The following is a 25,123-nucleotide window of genomic DNA, read 5'->3' as shown; positions in this document are numbered from 1 at the left end:
AGATCAGCCACCCACCCAGATCAGCTGGTATCCTGTCTATAATGGAGTGAAATGGAAATTTGTAAGTGACCCCAAACTATACAAGTCCACACTATGGTTGAAACAAACTAAATGCTAAATACTATATGTTTTTGTAAAGCTAAATATGCATGCTTGAGTGCATGTGTAAACTCACGGTGAGCGCAGTTCAGCGTTCTCGATCTCCTCAGTGCTCGCATAGAACTGAAGGAGGTCGTCTCGCATTGAGAGCTCATGGCGAAGCTGAGCAATCTAGAAAATAATAAGCAGAAGTATAAGCACCGTATTGATAACATAACACATCATATACATCCGTGTGACTGGATCTTGTTGACTTTGTTTATACCTCTTCCTTTGCAATTTCAAGCTGTTCATCGAGCATTTCATTGCGTGCGGTTAATTCGAGGTTCTGCTTCAGGAGGGATTGGCCAATTCGCGCTGCTAACTCGAGATCCCGCTCTTTCTGCAAAGTGATGCAAAAATACTGCATTATGTAAAGCACATTTATATTTTTTGTTAAAACTTGACACATATACATTCACCATCTAAGTGAGAGAAACACAATTGTGGTTATGCTTTTTGTTCTTTTACTGATCGCATTGACAGAAACAAGAGAGCTGAAAAGGATGACAAACAGTACCAGTCCACGAGGCAGAGAACTTTAATCCTCTATAATCCTGTTCATCTGCTGTGTGTCTCTCTCTTACCTCCTCCAGCAGGTGGGTGACTGCCTTGATGTCATGATACGTCTTGGTGACCTGGCCCACTCTGTCTGAGCACAGCACTGAGGGCGGAAGGAGAGAGCGATTTAATGAATGGAGGAAGAGACGGAGCTGTACGTGGCACAAAGAGGATACTGTAACAACAAAACCTTGGAGAACTTCTTTTGATTAGGACTGATCTCTTTCTCAATTTCTGTTTTTCAACCAGCTACTGAACAAGCCAGCATTAATACAAGAGAAAAAGAACCTTTTACTTATAAGAGAGATTACCGTGTAATTTCTTTGATATCCACTTGTACTTTTAAAAAGTTAGGTGATATTGCTATTTCTGAGCAGTTAGCCAAGAATTAACATGGCGGACAAATCACAGTACTGTCCCGGAATTCTCCTTTAAGTATCTTTTCCTTTGATTCTCTATTGAAAGTTTGCTTTTTGTTGCATTTCTGGATGCACTGATCAACGAAAGTGGATTAAAAGGATTATCATAAAAAAAGAGGCTGCTCTCATGAACATACCTGCCACATTCTTAGGTTTTAATATTAACTATAGAAAGACCAACAACAGACACAGACTACAGTATTCTTTGTATGAATGAGAGCATTTAATGCAACTTGTTTGTTCTTAACATTCCAACAGCAACAGACCACAACATCTCCAAGTCCTCAGCCAGAAACTGATCCTCTTAGCTTGATCCCTTTTAGCCCAGATAAGACAGCAATGAAGACCTTGTTCTACCAATATAGCTTAGCGAGAAAGACTGCCAGGGCTAAACTGTGTGTGTTCACACCAGCAGGACATGTGCAGCATGGAAGGGATAACAGTGCTTGCCTATTGACCTGCAACTTTGTTTACATCCTGTAGAATGGTTTGTTTATGTCCACTTTGAAAGTTGATTAGGTTGAAGCAATGCGGAAGGTCAAAGAGTCATTTTCTAAGTTAAGACGGATCTAGTATGTGGTTCTAAGCTTGAAGTCATTATTGTACTGTATACATGAGCTGTATACTTGTTATTTGTTGTCACTACTACCTGCAATTGTAGGTTTGGTGCTTTAGTAGCAGAACTCATTAAGATCCATATCACCTTTTAACATCTGATTAGTCTGTTAAAAGGATGAAGAAGATTGGCCTGGACTAGCGTGCAATTCTGAATAACTTTGCATTTCTCTAAACTAAAAATCAGTTGTGTAATCTTACTTTGGTAGAAAGCTTATCTGGACTACGGAGATAGTAAATTGCCATGAAGCAAAGTAATTAGATTGAAGTCCTTGAATGTGGCCTGGAAACACAAAGATTGGATAGCTGTATCAATGTCTAATCAGCCTAATGGAAATAACCTAACCTTGGGCTGAACTAATGCACTGCACAGTGTACTGTAGCTGACCATGAATTATATAACAGAAGTCTAAAACAGTTTGAGGTGATTTTTTTTGAAGATTTGAGGCATGGTTCCATCTTCACTAAGAACATTGAAGGGCAATGAAAAACAAAAGTAATGCATTTTAACCCAATGAAATAATCACAACGCTTTGCCACATACAAGTCAAAAGTCACTCCTGTTAATGATGGATCTGGGACACTAAGATGACAAAACTGACAAAGAATGTTGGAAACGCTCTCAATTAAATTAACAAACTTGATCACTGAATGTCTAATAGAAGGATACATCCTGCACCACTGTACAAACATCCCTCCCAAATGCAGGTAATGGATAGTGGCATTCTAGTTTATTAAATTATGGTCATAAAATGAAATATCTCGCCAATTGTGATAGTCACATCAACTCTGAAATTCTAAAATGTAATCTTTAAGCCAACACAAGTGACAAGAAGTCATTAAAAAAAAAATGTACATTTGAACATTTACAAGTCGATAATAAATAGACAAACTCCATCTGCTGAAAGAGATCATAAGAATGTGCCCTGGGACATGTCTCAGTGTATTGTTTGTAGTTGTTCAACAACAGCTACTAAAGGGACCTTGAGGTAAAAAGTTTTGCTGTTTTTGTCGAGAATTAAGTTTGCGCCTAAATTGATCAAATTCAATCAAAACCGCGTATTTAAAAAAAAATACAACAGTGGAGTACTCACGTTTAACAGCCACCTAATCAACAGCAGTGTCAATATGTCTATTTCTGATTGCGACAAGAACTTTCTGGCTGGTCTTTACCATTCACTAGGTTACTTCAAATCAGGGGGTACACCAAACAATCCTGTTAATAAACAGTAAACTACAGCCTAAATTACACATAATTAAGTAAATTGTGTAATTACCAAAAACATTCTATAAATTAGCAAAGGTTAATCAGATAGTAGCACAACATCCGCAAATCCTATTGTACTTGGAAGTAGATTGCAGCACTAAAAGCAAAGTCAGGACCGTTAGCAGGCACCAGATAATGTTCTGTACGTACACCTGTACACACAAACACACACACACACACACACGCACAAACACAGTTCACTACAAGGTCATTCAAATGCTGTTAACAGTGCAGCAAGTGAAGTCATTTCCATCCGCGGTACAGTCAATTTCCTTCATTTCATGTCAGTCAACATCAATAACTGTTATTACTATTATTATTATTATTGATGAAGTGAAGTTTATCAAAAGGCTTTTTTTTCACTTAAATAAAAGCATCCTTCAGCAAGCAAGAAACTGGACACACACACACACATAAAGTCTCACCGGCTGAAATGCCTGACCTACTTCCTCCTGACTGCCACAGCGTAGAGCAGATCAATGCCAGCTAGAGGTTTTAGGGTTTGGGTTGAGCTAATGAATAAGCCTTGCTTAGGTATACTTATGACATCTGTTATCTCGTGGGGATCAAACAAGCAGGGATGAGATCCAAGAACAAGATTCACATTGATCCCCTATTAATCTGTATTGTTGGGGACTTGACCAGATTTGTCGCAGCTAAAATTTGTCTCATAAAAGTTTACTGTAAATCCATCTGGACATATTTGAGCCTAAAGATCCAGGCAATATAAACATATCAATACACAGCACACGCAACAACGTGCCCAACAAAAAACAACTAAGGTGTGCAGCAAAAATATATCCAATTAATGCTATGCTATTTAAAAACTGATGTATAAATGTGTACACAGTATAAATGCTTATATGCTGCACAAATGTTGATTTTGGAGTGGTGCCCGTGTTGCAGTATTCGTGCGGGTGCCAGCCACACGCCCATTTAGACAAAGAATGCCAGGTACTGATGAGGAATATCAGAGACATGCTTAAATTATCTTATTTTTGGGACATATTCATTGACAAGTATGAAAAGTTTAAACATTTTATTACAGGAAAAGCAAAGACAACTGACAATGCTGGACTGAAACAATGGGAGCAGTACAGTAAACATACTTGTACTTTTTGTTCTTCTGGACCACAGACGATAAAATAACAGAATTCATTTGTCAGAAAACACATTCAGGTCTCAGGTCTCATTTGGCGAATATTTATTGATTCTCTATTTCCAAAAGCATAACTCCCCTCTGAGATTTAAAACATTGTCAGAGTAAAAGGAATACAAAAATTTAAGGAATAGCATTAAAATGCTATTCCTTAATTCTATGGCTCTGCCTTCCATATAATATCATTAGCAGCACAAATTCGCAATGTTGCCAATGACAATTGCTTATATGCACAGGGCTTGATTGAGCACACGCACATTGACCTTCACCACGCTAAGAGGAAACAGAAAATATTTACACATCTCAGGGCACTTTCATGTTGAATGGAAGCAGTCTTATGAAAAGAGCTGCAGAAACAAGCCTTGTGTTGGATGGTAATCATGATTTGCATGATGCACTTTCAATCCCTCAATGACACCACTGCGTCCTGCAGGACATGCAGTGCACTGTAAAATATTAATGCTGTTAGATAACAAAATCCTTGACGATGCGATGTGCAGCAAAACACACCAGATGACAAGGTTTGACTTGCAGGGCAGAAATCAATAACCCTGACACATTATACTTCATGCTTTACAGTTCATTTCTCTGAACTTGCTCTTCTAAACAAAGACTCTGCAGATCACTGACCAGTCTCTTTTGCATGCCGTCTGCCTTTTCCTATCTACCTCCCCACGCAATGCCTTATCTCACCTTGTGTCACCTCCCGGCAAAGGCTCTCCTTGTTGCTGTTGTTATTGTTGTTATTATTATTATTGTTATTGCTGCCGAGGAATTTCTTCTCCTTCTCCACTACTTCATCCACAAGACTGAAAGTATTCTTCTCTTCTTCCTCCTCAGATGCAGAAGAGCTCCACACTTCCATGGTAACGGGAGAAAAACAACCCTCTGCCGCTGTGTCCATCGGTCAATTCCCTTCTTCTTCTAATTCTACTGTGTGTATGCTCTGCTGTCACACAACCATAGTGTCTCTGGCATCATTCTGCTGGCCTGTATGTTTGGATAACAGTATCTACAAGCCTACATGAGTGGGTGTGTGCACCTGTGTTCCTGTGTGCAAAAGAATCTGAGCTGCTTGGTGTTAATAAATAATCCCTCAGACTTAAATGGCCATCTGTCGTCATGCCTGCCTTCGTTCACCTGGCCACGTTGGACTACCGGGTAAGAAAAGAGGGGAGGAAGAGGAGGAGGGGTAAGGATGAAGGGAAATCTAAACCACAAGCCACAAAAGCTGATATTGATCACAGTGACCTTGTCCTAGCATAAAAAGATAAGTATCGTTAGCCATAATTGAAAAACTAATTCCGGATGGGGATAATGAAGCAGATTAAAAGGATGCTGCATTAAACCCACCCGCCCCTGTGAAATTGAGGGAGATGGTAGGTTCCTCCCCTGCCAATGGCTGTTCTTGGTCTGTGCACATACGTAATAGAAAATAGAGAGATGGCTCTGCGTAATACTGCTGCAGACAGGTCCACACCCACTTTACAGAGGTCTGAGTCTGAGACTGCATGGGTTTTGACTGGGTTTACAGAGAGAGAAAAATAGTTTTACTCCAGCTATTCAGATACATTTATCCCTATACTTAACTAGTAATAACATGTATAGTATTTAAAGAATAGAATTTAAATTATTAAAATTGAATTAATATTAAATAATTCAATAAAGAAATTAAACAAAATCCATGTCATTCTGAACATTATGGGTTGCTTTCTGTCAGCAGATAGTAAGTGAATATTCTGTTTACCTAGATTATTAGGGGAATCACAAAGATTTGTTTTCATCTTGTATCTGTTTTATTTTTACTCCAATCAGGAAAAAGGCATTTCCAATGAACTTTTTAGTAAACTCCATTGTGTCGCGATGTCCCGGCCATCACGTTCACTGCCTTGTCTCTGTCCGTCCCATGCCCTTGCAGTTGCACAGCAGTTGTTTTTTACAATCAAATATTTACCTATTCATTCATTTTTCACCCACAACTGACTGTTTCCAGGTCAAATGCAGCACGCAAGAGACAGCAGAGAAACAACTTTCACCATCTGCGATATCACATTTCTCTCTGCGCTCCCGTCTTTGCATGGAGTCATTGTTTGCACAATGAAATCTTTGAGAGCGGCACATCTAAATGAAACTTATACGATTTAAGAGGGAATCATATCACATAGACACATCAGTCTATGCCACCACTTGAGGAAGCACCAAAGAAGCGGGCTGTCAACACCCGAAAAAACACATATACTACCTCTATGTATATCTATATATATTTATAAATTGTGTGCCACTTACCCCCTTGTATACATGTCTATTATTATTTGTTGTGCAAAAAAGAATTTGAAAAAGATTTAAATAAATGAAAAGAAATACTTTTTTTAGCTCTATTGTGTCAGTGATGTTTCAATTTCCTGTTCAACAAATGTGGCCTCAATAAACTGTATCATGACATTGATCAATCAACCAGTTGAAGTTAAAAGGCAGGTTGTATAACAACAAAACTGAAACTGCTTCTAGGGAACAGCAGTTATAAGGAAGTACCGTCTCAAGTACTTTGCCCACAATAACAAGCAAAGATAGATCAAAACTCAACACTCTGCTTTGACATCATCTGGATCCCTAAGATGAATTAACTATTAACATATTCACGAGGGGCAGTTGGCTGTTTTTGTTTCAAAACACAGGCAATAAAGTACACTTCAAATAAAATGTTGATAAATTCAACTGTAACTCAATGTGACAATATAAAAAAAGCTTCATGTATCGCTAGTACAAATCTCTGCAAACTGAGAGCTGGTTTCACTAGTCAATATTTGTCTAAGGAAACACCCTGAAAGGTCATTTGCCACGTTGTTTTGAACCACAGCATCACGTAGCCTGTATTTCTTATCTAATATATAAACAATCATTCATTAAAGATCAGACATGCTCTACCAGCTCCCAACTAAAAGAGCCACACATGCTGCAGACAATGTTTAAAATGTAACCGCACAAGTAAGATCCCTGTGCTGGGCTGCACTGTGCATCTGAGTTGATTCGTTGGTGCTTCACATGTACTCCCCCTGTTGATTAGAGGTTTTACATTTCATTATTGTTATTTTAGGTGTGACTTGTGCAACAGTTATCTATTTACACATCCACCCAACACAGAGCAGCTAATGCATTTAATTTCATGTTTGTGTCCACCTGACAAATGTAATATAGAACCAATATTCACTCCACTCACCAGCTTCTAAGGGAAATATTTGTCTTTTTAGCTGATACACGGCTTGTTCAGCAGCTATTCACTAAGTCTGTCTGTCTGTCTCTCTGCCATTTGGTGATGGACAGAAAGTGCGGAGTGGGTTTATCAGAGCTTTTTCACTGAAAAGGTTGCCTGCTGCTGTGGCTGGAGACAAGGTTGATGCAAGGAGTGAATTTGAATCATGACAGTAAAATGTTCTGGGCTGTAAAAGCAAAACAATGAACTGAAAAGTATTGAAATACTCCATAGAGCTGAGAAGACTGCCGAGTCAGGGGTAGGACACAAACACTGTAAGACTAAAATTAAAACACAAACAGATGGTGCAGAGAAGGAAACAGTGCACTAGAGCAAAGAACACCAAACACCATATGCCACCTGCACAAAGGTGAAACACTACAGCATGGCACAGTCTGCACGGAACAGGTTAGACTGTCATGGACCTGACTTTAGCTGTTGTTGCTGTTGCTGTCGTAGTTGGCTTTAGCTCAGCGTTTAATACAATACTCCCATACAACCCGATCCAAAAACTGAGCGACTTGGGCTTGAGCAGTTCACTATGCTCCTGGATATCTGACTTTCTGAGCATCAGGCCACAACACGTCAGGTCAGGCAGTCACACTGGTCAACTTTATCCTGAACAAAGGAGCCTCACGGGAAAGCATCCTTTCCACAACACCCACTTCACAAACAACTGCTCCTATATTCACCACTCCAATACCATTATCAAATTTGGGGACAACACCCCCGTAATTAGACTCATAACAGACCATGACAAAACTACAGAGAGGAGGTACAACATCTGGCTCAGTAGTGTCAACATAGCAACCTGGACTCAACACAGGCCTAGCAAAGACTATACTTTCTTAGGAACAGTCTCACCTCCCACATCAGCTGTTGGTGAAACTTTTATGATGGCACCACGGAGAGCCTCCTAACCTACTCCTGCACAGTGTGCTACGGGAGCTGCACTTGGGAGGATCAGAAGGACATATACACCGGCCAGCTGAAAAAAAAAAAAAGCCAGCTGTATAAGAAGGACCCATCTCCCACTGGACACTGCCTGTTCTTTCCCCTCCAAATTATGTTTATGGCAATGCAGTAGAAGAAAGCTAAATGAAGTTAAAGCTGAGTTTTTTTATCTTAAAATTACAAAGTAAATATGGCAGATATTTGCACACTTTGTTGAATGTTATCACTGATTAACTAGCTTTGTATCATGAAAGTCAAACTGTTCTAAAATGACACTCTCTATATATAATCCAATACTAAAAAGAGTCTTTTAAGAGTTAGTTTAAACATTGAATACACTTTTAATGACTACAGAGCAGAACCTCTAAGATGTTTTAAATTTACTCACTAAAAATAGTGAAAAATGATCCTATACGCACACAGCTTCAGTACTAAAGCAAGCCTTATGGTAGTTAGATGTGGATGTACTGGCACCCGGTTAGCTCAGTTGGTAGAACTGGCGCCCATATATAGAGGTTTATTCCTAGACGCAGCGGGGCCGGGTCACCTCCGACCCTTTGCTCCATAGCATTTCCCTTCTCTCTCCCCTTACATGTCTTTAGCTGTCCTATCAACAAAATCAAAGGCCGAAAATGCCCCAAAAAATAGATGTACACCACATCCCATTACCACACTAGCCTAGACAACCATTGCATCTAATTATAAACCCGTTCTGGGTTGCTGCAGCTACTGACTTGCCAACAATGTCATCATGATGTCAGAGCGGTCACTGGGATGTGGCGTCTGCGGCACTTTAGTGGAAACCTCTTAGGAGGCCAGGTGACGACAGGATAATCAGCTTGGTGACATTTGACATCTGGGGCTTACAAAAATGGCAATGGGTGTGGGGAGGAGAGGGGTCAAAAAGTGATTTGGGTAAAAAGAGGTGGGGCCTAATTTTGAATTAAGGTCACAATGCCTATTATTGGTAATGCCATCACTACACATCCCTACGCAGCTAGATGAATTGGTACTCACAGAAGTACTTGAGTGTCTCTTCAATCTGCTCGTGTGTGAGCCCCAGAGCGACTGTTGGTGGCAGCAGAGGGGTGTGCAGCCAGTCGTCATTGTCGTATCCAAACACACTGTCTGCTCGAAGAGTGTAGTTGGGCTGACCCTCTGATAGGAGGCTCACGATCTCCAACTCTGGCAGGTCTGAACAAAGGTCTGAGTGTGGGGAATATTTGTTTGTACATGTATGCATTTGTTCAAAGATCCATGAGAGCCACGATGTATGGGTTTATGTATGAGAACAGAAAAACAAAAAAAGGGAAAGAAAGCAGGACTTTAACAATCACAATTAGACATGTCACCTATTTTCCAACGGCACACTGCCCTCTGCTGATAGATCTATGGACCTACATTGTGTCCTTACTCATAAGTGTACACTATTATACAGATAACTGAATTAGTCTTTGGTGCTTGGTATCATCAACATATAAGTAATTTGCAAATGAATGAGTTAATGAGGATATATATATATTTATCTTTCAAAAAGATTTGTGCAAAATATATTTCTCCTCTGTGAAATACCTGTTAAAGTTGACACATCATGGCAGGGTCGTTGTCCCAGGTCCTCAGGTGAATTAAGATGAAGAGGCTGGGGGTCCACATCCAGGGCCCCCGCCGCCTCCCCCCGCCCCTCATGGAGGGAGAAAGCTGACTGGGAGTCCAGGTGGGCCTGTGGGGGCCAGTAGGGACGAGAAACAGAGGCGGTAGAAGAGGCAGGGTGGGACAGCTTGACTGGGGTGGGAGGGTTCAGGGTGAAGACAAAACCAGAGCTGGTTGTCCCGCTGTGGGACTGAGGCCCCCTGGTGGCTCAGGGAGACAATGCAGGCTTGCAGTGCATCAGGCTCTGATTGGCTCTTAATGACTAGAGAGAGAAAATTGAAAAGAGGAAGAGAGGGGAGAAAAGAGAGTAGAAACATTAGAATGTTGAGGAACTTTGTGGAGAAATGTCTTTAATATAGCACTTCACAACACTAATAATTATTTTTTTCTGAAAATTGCAAACATATACAGCACTGTATGCCAAACTGCAATATAATTAACCAGCAAATACACATATCTAAAGAAAAACTACTTATTACATACTCTGTAATGTTTTGTTTACCAAAATGATTTAATAGACAAACAATTGGTCAAAAGATTAGGCATAGAGTATGTCATCTTTCAGACTAGTAATCTGATTTGGAAATTCAGGTGGGTCATATTGTACTTTGTTCAGCTTTTTTCTTTTATTTGTGCAGCCTTAATCTAACATACTTTGTATACGTGATTAAACAGTAACTAGCAAAGAAAGTGACATTAAATTATAAATTATTATTTTAAAAAACTTCAATGATGACATTTTTTTATCAGATCTAATCATGTAGGCGAAGTAATTGAGACTCATATATTTTTCAAAAGATCTGCATTCTATGAGCATCAAACCTTTTGTTTGATCAAAGAGCTTTTCTTTGGAAACAAAACTGACTCTGGCCTCTGTTTTAGGGTCACAAAGATAGAGTTTCCATTGCCTGAAGCTAAACACAGATCAGGTTCCTCATAACTGTAACACACACACACACACACACACACACACAGCAGGAGGCAGTACTTGCTATATGGATGTTAGCGCCACTACAGTAGGGTCTTATTCCATACTAGGGATGGGACGATGTGCTTTTGTCCCAAATTTATTCTTTCACAATACATGGGTGCCAATTTGATTTGTATTGCAATATTTGTTTTTTGTGATTTTAAAGGTATTGCTATTCAATGAGTATTGAAATTCTCTTTTCTTTCGTTAACAAAAACAAAAGTTGAATTATAAACTTCTAGAGACAATGGCCCTTATTTATAAAACGTACGTACGACCTAAAACAGGTGTAGGGCGGGCGTACGCCAATTCCTACGTAAAGGAAGGCATTTTTCCAATCTGACCATGACCATAGGCTGCAATGAAATCCCACATCTGGTCTGTACTTGTGTACTCCCGTTTTTAAGTCAGCTGGGACATGAAGTGCAGCATATAATTAGTGTAACAGGAGAAGGTAAAGTCATCAGTTGATTACTTATCAGCAATGGCAGATCTGGCTCTTATAGAAGACCTCTATGCGCCGGTACAACAGTGCACACGTACACACACGGGCCACTGTGGAGCGCTCTATCATATTGATTAAGGGCAGATGGTTCTGTCTTGCATCAGCAGGGGGTACCCAACTATACACGCCAGAATAAATCTGCAACATTGTTTTATCCTGTGGGGTCCCGCACAACATTGCACAAGAAAACAGGGTGCCATAAATGTAGTGATGGAGCCAGATAACACGATGACCAGAGAGCAGTGTCCAGCACAACCCCAACATACAAAGGAGGCAAGATATTATTCCTTGCTTTTAAAAGGCATAGTGTTATTTTGGCAATGATATTCAATATAGTAAATATGACGAGGCAAAACATTTTTATTTATTCTTCAGGTTTTTGTTTGTCTTTTAAAGTGTCGCAAAATATTTGCATTTTATACAGGCAACCATAATTGTAGTAATACAGTGCAGTACACAAGGGGTTCCCAAGGTTTGTGGTCTAAGGTACCCCAGAGCCCTGTTAGATGAACTCACGTACCCCTTCATCAAATCTCAATGTGTTCCAAACGTTCCAACTGTTTATTCATTACTTTTAGCTAAATTTTGAACTGCTTAGTCAGTACTTTTAGTTATCCATTGCAGCTGCTTTTTGAAATGTAGTTCTTCTATTTATTTATTCATTCATTCATTACTTTTAGCTCCCCGTTTAAACTTCTGTGTTCAGGTGATATATTCTGTTAATCAAATCGTAATTACAATTGTTTTAGTTGTTTGTTATTTCAAATTAGTGAGCTGCTCCACAATGCTTTCAAGCACCAATGGTTGGGAATCACTGCAGAACACCACAAGCGTAAAAACAAAAAGCCTAATTTTGTGTATATTCAAGTGATCATAATCATAAAGTCAAAATACACAAATACTTTAAACTGTACTTTTTATAGCATGTACTGAATCTTACAGTTTTTCTTATAGTAAAAACTATAAAATAATTTGCATATCCGCATATGGTTAAAAAAGCCGCATATTCAGGTTAATAAATAAAAGCTCTTCTTATAAATTCAAGTCACACAATGGCCTCATGCTTTATCAAGGCTGGTAACAAAAGGACACTTGATACCACGACCCAGTTATTGCCGTCAATAAAACATGCTGGCCAGAGGACAAAGGGTTAGGCCCAATTAAAGCAACAGCTACTAGCCTATCGTGTTAAATACAGAGCGAGCATGTGCACATACGCTAACTCACAGCTGAAGACTGCAGCTGTGTCCCCATCATAACACACCCATCCGAGTACACTTGAATTGAATTGACCCCCCCAGCACTAGTATCACTATCACCATCAGAAGCTCTTTATTTCCCTCTATCCTTGTGGCTCAATTGCCCTCCCCTGCTTTTCATGGCACAGTCCATCCAATCAGCTGAGTGTTTTGGTTTGTGGCCAATACTTTCCCATCAACCCCCTCTCTCTCTTGCAGATGTCAGAGGAGTCACAGCACCTGCACACACTTCAGATTTTATATTCACCGCCATCAGATGAGCCGTTTTTGACAGTAAATCGAAATTATGTGTGGTGTGACCCCAACAAAATAACATTCACTAAAAATGTACGGAAAATATCTTAATTTTACATGCACACAAAACAAAAGCTATGTACTAATGTTGAGAAAAAAAGAGATAGGCATGTCCAAGCCTTTTAACATTAAGACTGTCTGATCAAATTTAGCAGTGCCAGTGAGTGAACACACTGTTGAATTGTTAACCGTGCAGCCAAGCGAGACCCTGTCAGCCACTTAGGGGTGACACTAGGGGATTTGGTTATTAGCTGTCTCCCCCTCCTTTGTATTCTCATCTTTTTACTGTGCTAGGCTGTATGCCAGAGGGGAAAAAACTAACTGCAAGCTGAGTAATCAGCAAGAGCATCATTCATACAAAACATAATGGAGCTGCAGAGAAGATTAGCAAAGCAACCTCTGTGTTCAGAAACAGCAACAGAATAACTGGCAAAAACAAACCTAAAATGCCATCAGGGGTTTTTAAAAATGAACTGTAACCAGAATCAATGTAGCATTAAATCTAATAAAATAACACAATCAAACAACGTGAACTAGAGTAAGAAGGCTGGTGTTTGGTGCTACAGGTTTTAAGTCATGTCTGCACTTTGAACTGAAACTGTATATTCTGCATTTAACCTTGAAGCCCAGACTGGCCATGAGCTGAACTCAAGGGAGGTAAAGGGTGTTTGAAAAGCTTGACGTTGGTACTTTGTGCAAACAATGCCCCTACCAGAGGGTGTGTACGTGAGCAGAGGCACACAGGAGTGAAAGACAGAGGAAAGGAGGAGGGGAAGGGAGAGAAGACACACTACACTGAAGGGGCTGAAAGTGTTGCATTTGAGACATGTACACTAGCAGATTGAGTCACATTCAGGATGGTATTTTTTCTTTTGACCTCTTCTATAGCTAGCCAAAGGGATCTACAACTCTGAACTTACCGCTGCTCAGAAATAACATGTAGAATTCAGAAAAATTTGAACAACAGTATATGTTCAAACCTTAAAATAAATGTAGAGTGAACGGACATTTAGCAAATGTATGTATTTAGCAGTTTAAATCCGTTCCCCAAGGTAAATATGAGAGTTGAAAGAGTAGAAAATTAGACTGCTTTTGACTAAACTTCTTTAAAATCTCCAAGAACATCTGTAAGATTAACAATAACAGTAACAGTAGTGCTTTAAATGCCTTGGAGTGCAAACAAACTCACTTAACTCCAGCATGCACTACACTACAGGACACTGGAGAATAATGAACACATGGGCCTGGGTAAAAGCAGCCATTAAGTGGGTGTTTTGAAGGCTTTGCTATGATGCTCTGCATTACAGAAATGCTTGGAGATGGTGTACACTATTGTGATGTTTAGCATAAACTACTTTTGGAGAATATCTCACGTTATATTATAATATATACCAACATATTGTTTTTACATTACAGTGTGACATTACAAAGCTAGCAAAACAGAAAATAATCTAAACTTTAACCATTCAAGTTCTTTAAAAGCTCCAATTCCACTTTTTTATCACCACCACCTGACACACCTGTGCCAAGATCCAGACATCAGGAGTAAATATTTGAACCTAATCAGCCAAGAGAAAAAGATGACCCAACAGCGCGTCTGCAGTATGTTACAGTCCAGAGATAAGCGGACGTGCATCAGTTCACGATCTCACACACACACACACGCACACACACACACACACACACACAAACACAAATTTGATAGTCTGCTGCTCAGGTTACAATATCTGTGACATTCAGACAAAACTGAACAATCACATTGAGCTTTTATTCTATTTTGATGCACACAAGGAGGCCAAAAAAATGTAGAAAGCAAAATTTACAGAACTAATAGTTCTGTACAGCATGTCATCACATTGGCTTCCTGCTGGGCTACAAACTTCAGATGTTAATAAAATATAGTTTTTTTTTTTAGAAGTGATCACATTATATGACCAAATAACCACAAATCTTTCTGAGAAACATAATGTTGTATGCAGTGTAATAAATCCCTCAACACTGTATACATTTAAAACATTTTGCTTTAGCCGTCTTCACGTCCAATGAGATTTAAACGTAACTAGAGCCTGGCGGATAAATGGTGCAGAAATACCAAAACCTCCTTCTCCATGTTATCACCTTCCAGCTACATGCAGCCACAATAATTATAATCCCATGAATGACATCATGTACTCTTTATTGTAAATGACAGTTGCTCTCAGGCAGCAGCCTCATAGCGTTGAATTACGAGAACTGTTTGGTCAACCATTAACAAGTCATACGTTCTTTGCCAAGTTTTCATAAAAGGACACATGTATGATTCATTCTGTGATATCTATCATAAAAGGTGAGTGAGGCAGCAGCTGACAAATTGAAGTTTAAAACTTAGACAAGGATTTTCAAACAGCACTACAGCCTGGTCTATTACAGCAGGTCATACAACACTGATATACTGGAAAATTATATCTCAGTTGATATCTGTTATACTACTCATATAACCTTTTATATATGTACACATGTCAGGCTATCAATGCAAACACAAAGCCTACTATGACAAGAGGCAAGATATAATGCCTGATGCAAAATAAATATTCAAGTTTGTCACATTAAAAAAAGCTGAGAAGCTTGGGAAATGGACAAGCGGCTTGGATGAAAACCTGGAGAATGACAGAAAGAATGATTATTTTAAATAGGCCTACTGATTAATCTGTTAATCGCGTTTTAAAATCTATCATTTAATCATAGAAAACAGTGAAAAATGCCCATGCCCACCACAATTTCTCAGAACCTAAGAGCTTAAATTCATTGTTTTGTGTGATCAACAGTGCAAAACCCAAATATATTTAGTTTAAATTATCTGGAAAGCAACAAACCCTCACACTTGAGAAGGTGGAACCAGTTATAAGTGACAAATATTTAATAAATTATTAAACTTGTATGTGATTAATCAAATAATTACTAGGAAAGAGCATGATGATTAGATGTTTTGAGTGGGCCGAGAACAAATGAGAGAGCCATTCTAACAATTTGGGGGATAGAGTAGAATAGACAAACGGAAGGAAAAGAGCATGGGGGGAAAAAAAACTAAAAAAACAGGCAAGTGTACAGAGGTCCTTAACCTGAGCAAGAATTTCACCCTGACAACTGGAAGAGCTATATCTAGCATATCTATCTGGACAGCAACTCCACATGAAGAGAAAGTGGTCACAAAAACGTAAATACCACTTATGCACTCAACATGCGATCCCTCAAATCTGCTCCTGGAGCTGTAAGGGACACACAAAACTTTGGTTCAAAAGATCAGACCCATGTTCCAACTTACTCACCCTGTAAACCCTCGAGATTTGGGAAGCAATAACATGTCTGACTCAGAGTTAAAAGTTAGTGCTAGTGTACAACAGAGAGACAGCCTGCTGAGTTGCTGACTGCCTTGACCTTTAAAACAGAAATGTAACAGACCGATCGAGAAACTAATCATTTAATTCTGCAACTTTCCATTAATGGTATCAAAAACCTTGTTAGACGGCGAGCAGGATTTTGACTTAAAGAGTGCTATCATTTTGCTAAAACAACATATTGTGTCAGATGGAAGCAGTGCACTAGAGAACTTTATGAATTCACTTTAATCAATTCAATTATCTTAAAATACATATAGTTGTAATTTATAGAATTTCAGTTTGTCTTTTTAGTTCTGTTAAAAAGCACTCTGAAATGACAGAAAGCTAAACACAGGGCCTAACATCCAGCACTGACTTCAAAAGTCAGTTTTGGGAAGGATGCAAAATCATTTACTGATATTTACCTTGTACATATTTCAAACCACATTTGTTTCTCTATTAGATTTCTCTGTTAATTGATCATAGTAAAAAAACAGCTCCAATACACTTACAACGCCAGGTCAACATCGTGAAAGCCAGTGTCTAATGTTGAGAGTTCCAACTGGTCAGATTAATTGCTAGGCACTCTTATGTGTTGTGATTAGCATAACAGACGTCAGATTAAAAAAAGGAAGTCTCCCTGTCTCTCTCTCTCTCTGTCACATCTAACACATCAGAGACGAACATACCACTTAAGAAAATGAAACTGCTTTGGGACATCTAATCAGCAGGGTTGGTTCATAGGTACAAAGACACAAGCCTAAAACTACTGTGATTGATTACACAAAATATTAGACAAAATATCTTTCTGTTGAGTTCAGTCATGTTGACACGACGAGGACAATGAGGGGAGAAAAACAAACGCTTCTTTGCTGGATCAAGTGTAATTAAATTAGATTGAACAGACACAGATACATTAGCTAAATGCTAATAACACGGGACAAGCCAGAAAGCCATGGAATTAATCAAAAACTGAAACAGACTTACTGTACTGCTGCTGCAGTATCTTAGCATGTGATGTTCTGTGTATGTAGGGTACTGTCTCCTTTAGTGTGTGTTCATCAAATGAAATGCTCTCTGGGCTGTTTTACCGGCCGGCTTCTGTCCTGTCCTGAATGTGTCCTGTCAGAAGGAGAGAGGGAAAGCAACAGTGAGGCCGGGTGGAGGTGGGGCTGAAGGGGGAGTGAGACAGCAGGAGAAGGAGGGACGAACTGGAAAAGGCGTGCTGGCTTATCATTGGCATGTGTGCCTGAGAAACAATGGACAGACAGAAGCAAGAGGAGAGCAAGAAGCCTGTGAGGCAGCCCTTGTACAGGTTATTGTGCTACAGCAGCAGGTTCAGGATGTCCCGCTTCCTCATGGATTTAGTTATTTGCATCAACCCAACAATGCAACACTCCAGGCTCTTGTTTCTACTGTACTATCTAATCAGATTTACACCTATAGTTCAGCCTTTATCACAGCAACAATCCCAAGTCTGTTTCCCAGCAATGTTTGCCACTGATTTCATCAAAGAAACATGTACTAGGTTCTCCAGTCAGTGCCCTTGATCAAGGCACCGGCTCAGATCTGGAGTTGGTCCCCGGGCGCTGAAATGGCTGCCCACTACTCCCTTGAGGGATGGGTTAAATGCAAAGAAAGAATTTTGCTACATGTATGTGTATGTGATAATAGAGTTCCTTCAAAATGTGTGTACAGACAGTAATCTGTGATTAATTTCTAACTATCAGAAACATTTTACTATCTTGCTAAACAGGCCTGTGGGGAGTATGTTAACACATTCACTTCAGTGGTGTGTACAGTGACTAGTTTAACATGAAGCTCACAGAGGCCACCACCGTTTGTTAAATCTGGTTTAATACTGGGCAAAATCTACTGTTTCAGTCATAACAACAACAAGGATAATAGAAAGAATTATCAAAAAACAAAGAGAGTACTATTTATGCTGTTTTACTTTTTCTCATATGCTCTAAACAACATAACTATCATATGTCAGGTGTAGGGCAATTGAATTTCATGAACTTCAGCCACAGTACAAACTGTTCAGTTCTATTAATAACAGAGACAGTATTCAGTGCACTTGTGCACAAATGTTTTAATGTTATTCATTGTAACAGTGTTCTTTTGAATGTCTTTGTTTTTCATATGTTTTTATTATAAGCAAAAAGTTGTTCAGCCTTTATCACAGCATCAATGCCAAGTCTGTTTTCCAGCACTGTTGGCCACGGATTTCATCAAAGAAACATTAGGTTTAACATGAAGGTTAAAAGAGACACAAAGAAAAGCGCAAAGAAAAAGAGAGAGACAGGCTGAGAAACTTTAAGTGTTATTTTCCCTTACTGTATTACATGAAGGGTAAGCATGCACTTCATAAAGTGTATAATACCAAGAGCTCATTTGGTGTTAGCAGTGTTTTCTATTCTAACTCAGTAATGTCAGTTGTGTTCAATACACAGTGAATTATGTGTGGTTCACAGACAAAGGTGCCATTCATTTCCCACCAGTTTGTATAGAGGGTGCACCTTCTGTGAGTCTCTGCTGTCTGACTATCAATCAAACTAAAAGGTAGGCTACACAGAAGCCATTGTTACTGCAAGCTCCCCACCTGTAGGAGTACCAAGGAGAGGGTGACTTAATGTAACCTCAAGTACTGGAGTCTTTACTCTGATAGTCTAATGGTTAAGCCTACTGATAAAAGGGACTGACTTTAACATTTGGCTGTAAAGTAACAAAAACAATATTTTGAAATTATAACTTCAAAGGCTGAGTTGACATTGATTCTGACTTTCAAGCATTAAGGCTAGCTATTATTGTTAATCATTATGATAGCTAGCTAAACATAAATAGCTAATCCAACAAGCCTGAAGATATGTTAGCTAGCTTAGCTACAATAATATCTTATTAGACATTGCTTCATCCACGCTCAAGTCCAAGCGTTGGTCAATAGTAAGTGTTCAGAAGATGTTGAAAACAAGACAACTTCAACCGTATTATAAACACTTCCACCCCGGAGCAATCCCACCCTGCAGCGTTATGGAAATTTCCCCTTACCAAGTATGGACAGTTTAAGAAACATATTCCAAAGCGACAGCTCTACAGTATAACTTTCTTTGAAATGACATTGACAGTAAAGAAAGGGTTCAACTTACATGTTTTCTTCATTAGTGTCTTTAAGGTTGTATTCGGCGCTGAAGTTTCCCTCAGCAAACTTGAAGCTCAGCTGTCACAACGGCTGGGTCCGCTCTGTGTTCCATTTGGTCAGCTTGAAAGCGAGGCATCATGGTACATGTAGTTCTTCAAAGATATGCATTTTCTATCACACAAAGTTAAATCTGGTCAAAGGTAGATCATTAATGATAGATTTTTAGTTTGTTTTTAATTTAGAAAAGAGAAAGCCTAAGACTGTGTATTAAGTCTATATAAAGAATGATTCCTGTAGTGTTCAGATTTCTAGTCACACCTGCATGTATGTCCTCTCTAACTTATCATGTCACTGTATGTCATTTAAAAGAGAATGGTAGACTCATGTGGGAATTAAACAAGGCTCTATATTAGCAAGTGGTCACATGTAAAGTATTTTGAGCCAGACAAACCACATCACACCCTGTTGATATTTTTGGTTGTTCTATCTGACACAGAGTGTTCAAAGAGTGTATGACAGGTGACCCTAGCTGCTGGAAAAATACCTAAACACAGATGAAGGGCTGCACTGCTAATGAATGAACATGGATTAGTTATTGTATTTAACTGATGCAATAACAGATAGAAGCGTTGATGATGTTGCATATCTCAAGCCGATTCTTATCCAACGACCAACAACAGCGAATTTTACAAGCTCAACATCTGTCAGATTATGTGTGCCATATAAAGAACATCTTTGGTTATTTTCTGCTGCCTCTCTTACTTTATCTTCCCAAACTAAAAAGGACTCTCACGTGTGACTGGACCAAATACTGAGCTATTTTAATCCTGAGAGCCAATCGCCAAGCCTGCCTGAGAATGTGCACAGACATACTGTGCACCCGCAAACTTTCACACATGGAAACTCACACACATCTGATCTGACCTCAACAAAATGCCTCCAGTCTTGCTGAGTGTTAACTCATGGTGTGAGTCTCTGTCTACCTCTGGTGGTAACAGTCTGAATGAACATAAAGATTGTATGTCATGATTATCCTCTGGTTCCAAGATCTCTCGCTCAACTATATTAACTTGTGTGGATATCTTAAAAATCTAAAATCTATGAAAATTAAAAATAAAACATAATTTTAGATACTAAAATACTAGTTTGCAATTAAGCTGGTAGATTTGTGTCATGGAGTTTCAAAAGCTGTATAAATCACAGGATTCACTGCTTCTCTGCATCTCACAAAAACAATAAAGTAAGTGGACCTTGAGTGGGGATCTTTATGTCTGCTGTTCCAAGCTCAACTACTTAGCAAACATGGACAAGAAGTCCACGTGGAAGGGCAAGTGCTTTAAATAATCTTAGGTTTGAACATTTATAGTTCCATGAGAAGTGTGCAAACTTCATTTAAATGTGTTATAAGGTCAAAAGCTCCAGAAGTAGCAAGTAAGTGATCCTTGAGTTGAGATTGTGTGTTTCTTTCCAAGGTGAGAACTTAGCTGTCAAGCTCACTTTGACTCTGGTCAAATTAAAAACACGATTTTCTTTCTTCTTTAGTTTTTACACTTATCTAAGTCAGTATATGCTACATCCAAAACATATCTTAATACTCAAATGACCACCGTATTTCTACCCTGGTACAGGTGGTCAACTGCAGCTCTGTCCATTGTTCCACAACATTCCTCCGTGGACAGCCAACGCCACAGTAGTGTGTATCTCCCATTTGTAAGTGATGATTAATAATTTAGCACAGTCTCCATCAATCCAGTGGTCTGCTCCAGGCAACTTCCTCTCCCAAGGACAATGGGGCCATTTCCTGTGGGGTCAGAGGCAGAGAACCAGAGAGAGCAAAACAGGCAAGTATTGTAAAGCAGGGACATCACATCAGTGTGTCCTGCCCTTGGAGTGATTCAAGACTGAATCAAGCGTGTAGTGAGAGTCGTGGTCTGTTTGCCTGAAGTTTACAGGGAAAGACTGGAGCCAAGTCTGCCAGACATCAGTGAAGATATCGTTTTGACCCTCGGCCTTCAGGATGTTCAGAAAATATTCTGACTTTGTAAATATATCTATGATGTGACATATTAGAGACAGAAAGAGATAAAGAAACCATAAAAAGAACTTCCTATACATGAGATCATGAGTGCAAGCAAGCACCCACGTACATATTCGCAGTGAGAAAGAATTGCTTTTATATACTGTTTTATAAAAATAAATGGACATCATAAGCTTGAATTTGTGCCAAAAACCAAAAAGTCAGGTGTCTTTAATAGGCTCAGTCTGAGCTGAAGTCCCACATAAATCCCACTCTTTTAAATCCTGGCTAATTTTCAAGATAAAGAGGCCGCTGTTTTCAAAACAATGGCTCCATTCATGTCACTGCTGCCCCTGTGTCCACTACCAAGGGATATCTGAGAAAGCCAAAACTAGTCAAAGACATGCAAAATGCAAGGACGAGTAACAGCTCTGCAGTATGAAGGTATGAAGCTACTGTCCCTTTCAATGAATAGTCTAATAAACATAAATTCCCTCAAGCAACACATAAAAACCCAAGAATGTCAATTGGGCCGGGAAGCTATTTTTAAAGAGTGGGCAGTCAGTCCACACATTCACTGTGACAAATAAAATGGCCTATATAACCAGCAGTGACCCAGCATGCTTTGTCCCTCTCCATCCCTGTCTCTTTCATTCTAAGAGGCAAAGATAATAATAAAGGAGAAAACCATAACAGTATGGCCCAAGGCAGGACATATTACACAGCCTGACCTATCTCAGTCTGTCTTCCAGTCAGTGTGTATCACATGCTGTGGGCAGCTTAGCACTTACTGTTTCACACTGAACTTCACCATCAGTGTCTATAGGTGGCTGGATTTCATTTTACAGGTCTTAAATGAGTCAGCAAAAAAAGATATATATTTCCTGCATGTTGTTGTCACTCCATCATAAATGTCATAATTTTCCTGTGCAGGGGGAGCACTGACATTGTTACAGTGGTGCAAAAGGGCAGAGTGGACACAGGGTGGGGGGAGGGGCAGAGTGGACACAGGGTGGGGGGTAGCATAATAAAAATTGTTAAATCTTGGCTTAAAATGCTAAGATCTAGCCCATCTATTTGATTTAAATTAAAAGAAAGATCTCTCTCTTTCTCTCTTTCTCTATCTCTTTGTCTCTGTCTTTCTTTATCTCCCTCCCTACCAGCACTTTCAAAGTAACTATTGTCAGACAACAAAAAAAAGATTGTGTCCAATGCTTGTTAATACACACACAAAATCTCTTTCTCTGTAACTAGGGTGAGCAGCCCCTCTAGTTTCACATCTTTTCCCGGCTGCAATGACTCACCTCTGTCACCTGGTTTCGTGTTGTAATTATAGGTGTGGTCGTACAGGTGCACGGCATGTTCGCTATGGCACACTGCGTCGTTGTAGTCTCTTGGAAATAAGAAACAAAACAAATGAAAACACGAACATTATTTGTTTAGCAATATCATCCACTCAAAAGGTTATAGCTTACTTTACATTTGAACTGTATTGTTTAATAACTTTAATATCGCTACATGTAGCCTATAGTTCTAATTTTCTTGTCAGTGTTCACTAGTAGTAGCCTAGCTAGCTCTTATGTAGGCCTATGCAGTGAACTTTTTTATTTTAGGCTGAGCTGTATTTATCTAGCCTTTCTTACAAGCATGTAAGTGTAAACAAGTAAAAACATTTCAAACATTTTGATAGATAACGTTTTATATAGCCTATAATGTATCCGCTCTAATATCACAAGCATAGCCTTTTGTGATAATCATTAAAAAAACTACAAGACCTACAATAAGAGCTGTTGCCTACGGCAATTTTTAATAATTAAACTTCCATGTGTGGTTTATTTTATTGACTACGGTTCCCAACGATAAAACGAGCTGTAACGTCTCTGTGTGTGGAGCTGTGGCAGGGTGGGGTCGCGAGGAGGAAGGCGGAGTCTGGGTTGAGGTGACGCTTCTTTTACTCATTTTTGTTCAGAGGACTGTTGGCCAGCAGCAGCAGCAGTAGCATCGGAGAGAGTGGAGTGAAGTGAGGAGAAAAACAGAGAATTGTCCCACCCTAAAGAAAACCACACTGACCTGGAATAATCTAAAACGCTTGCGTGTGTTTCGACAGGTAAGCTTTTTAATTAATGTATATTAGCTTTCTCCAACTGCTCTAGTGTCTTTTCACCGACGTGTAGACTATAACGTCGTTTTCCCAGGATGTTTGCTAGTAGCCTAGTTTCTGTGCTGCTTTCTATAAGCGTGTATGTTCATATTCAGGAAAATTGTTTGCCGGAATTGTTCATTTTTTTTTTGCTAACCTGGGTTTAAATCCAGCCTTGTATTTGGAGTTTATTTCCGTATGCCTCAAACTCAAGCTGGCCTGTTGTTACGGTGTAGCGCGAGCTCTACAGGCCCCAAAAGTTTGCTTTCTTACGTTAAACATTTGTTCACTCTTCAGAGTGTCAAATATCTCTTTGTAACTAATCGTAGCTATGTTTTTGTCTCCAATATCAATTATTCAACTTGACGTCACTTGTCATTGAAGTCCCACAGTGTCATTAGTTGTGTCCCATGTATGCGCGTACATTTGTGCGCGTGCGAGAGAGAGGCAGGTGAAGAGGAGATAAAGGCTATTTACCATTGACCTATTGTTATTGTAGATAATATTTTACGTAAAAGGTTACAATTTACTAAATCTTGTACCAGACTGATAATCTTAAACAAAATGGTATGGACACTTAACATGTTGGCAAGACAACAACAAAGTATTTATCTTCCAGCCAACTCAAATGTGAACCTATAGATTTGAGGTGATTAATCAATTTGTCAGTACAATTAAATCTGCACAGTTCTTTATAATCGATTAATCATTTAATTCATTTTTTAAGCAAAAATGCCCAAAAAGACTGGTTCCCATAAAGTGTTCAGTTTTTTTCTGAGTCCTCTATAATTAAAAATTGAATATATTTGGGGTTTGGCCTTTTGGTTGGACACGACACAGCAAGCATTTTTAAGACCCACAGTTTTCTGACATCATATAGTCCAACGATTAATCAAGAAGTTACTTAATTAGCAGTTTAATTGATAATGAAAAAGTTATTAAACTGTAAATAATACGAGTTGATGTGCGTGGCCAAGTAAGTTCCAGATCACACACATCTGTAATGTATGACAGTGAATATTAAATTATATCCCTAAAATGTGTTATGCTGTTATTTTAGCGCCCATCCACTCACACACAGCTGTTCATGCCAGCAGTGATGTCTCCAGGTGTTGCCAAATCTTCCATGATGTCATTACCTTCGTTTACAGATGCACATTACTTGAAAGGACAGCAGTTTCTCAATGCGCCACCAACTGTTATTTCAATTTGATATGGGTCACATTGAAATCAGAAGTTAAACCGTGTTGTCTCTCTCTTTGACTATTAGACGCTAAATCCAATACCTATTGCTGTCTTGTTCGAAGTGTCAGTAAATGACATAATCACAGAAACACAAAAAACAGCACTCAACAAGTTTTTGTGGCATCCAACTTGTTTCTAGACCAATGCGTCCATCTGATGCTGTTGAATGTGTGTCAAGTGGA

The 25,123-nt window shown here is 39.2% G+C and overlaps 2 protein-coding genes across 2 annotated transcripts in view; one reads left to right on the top strand and one right to left on the bottom strand.

The window, feature by feature from the left end:
* The window catches only part of si:dkey-28e7.3 (trafficking kinesin-binding protein 1), a gene marked incomplete at its 5' end in the record, with an annotated part of 17,438 nt that extends 7,217 nt beyond the window's left edge, over nucleotides 1-10,221 (bottom strand). The window contains 5 exons of the mRNA XM_034861473.1: nucleotides 176-270; nucleotides 365-481; nucleotides 726-802; nucleotides 9,381-9,569; nucleotides 9,936-10,221. Coding sequence (XP_034717364.1) covers nucleotides 176-270; nucleotides 365-481; nucleotides 726-802; nucleotides 9,381-9,569; nucleotides 9,936-10,221 — 764 coding nt within the window. The remainder of the gene's footprint in view (nucleotides 1-175; nucleotides 271-364; nucleotides 482-725; nucleotides 803-9,380; nucleotides 9,570-9,935) is intronic.
* Nucleotides 10,222-23,504: 13,283 nt separating this feature from the next.
* Nucleotides 23,505-25,123, top strand: part of jupa (junction plakoglobin a) — a 20,062-nt gene continuing 18,443 nt past the window's right edge. The window contains exon 1 of the mRNA XM_034861405.1: nucleotides 23,505-23,663. The gene's annotated coding sequence lies outside the window, so the exon portion shown is untranslated. The remainder of the gene's footprint in view (nucleotides 23,664-25,123) is intronic.

This window comes from Etheostoma cragini, chromosome 2 (genome assembly GCF_013103735.1).
Source record: "Etheostoma cragini isolate CJK2018 chromosome 2, CSU_Ecrag_1.0, whole genome shotgun sequence".
Taxonomy (NCBI): Eukaryota; Metazoa; Chordata; class Actinopteri; order Perciformes; family Percidae; genus Etheostoma; species Etheostoma cragini.
The sequence above is the reverse complement of the archived record's forward strand: the minus strand, read 5'-3'. Positions and strand labels throughout refer to the sequence as shown.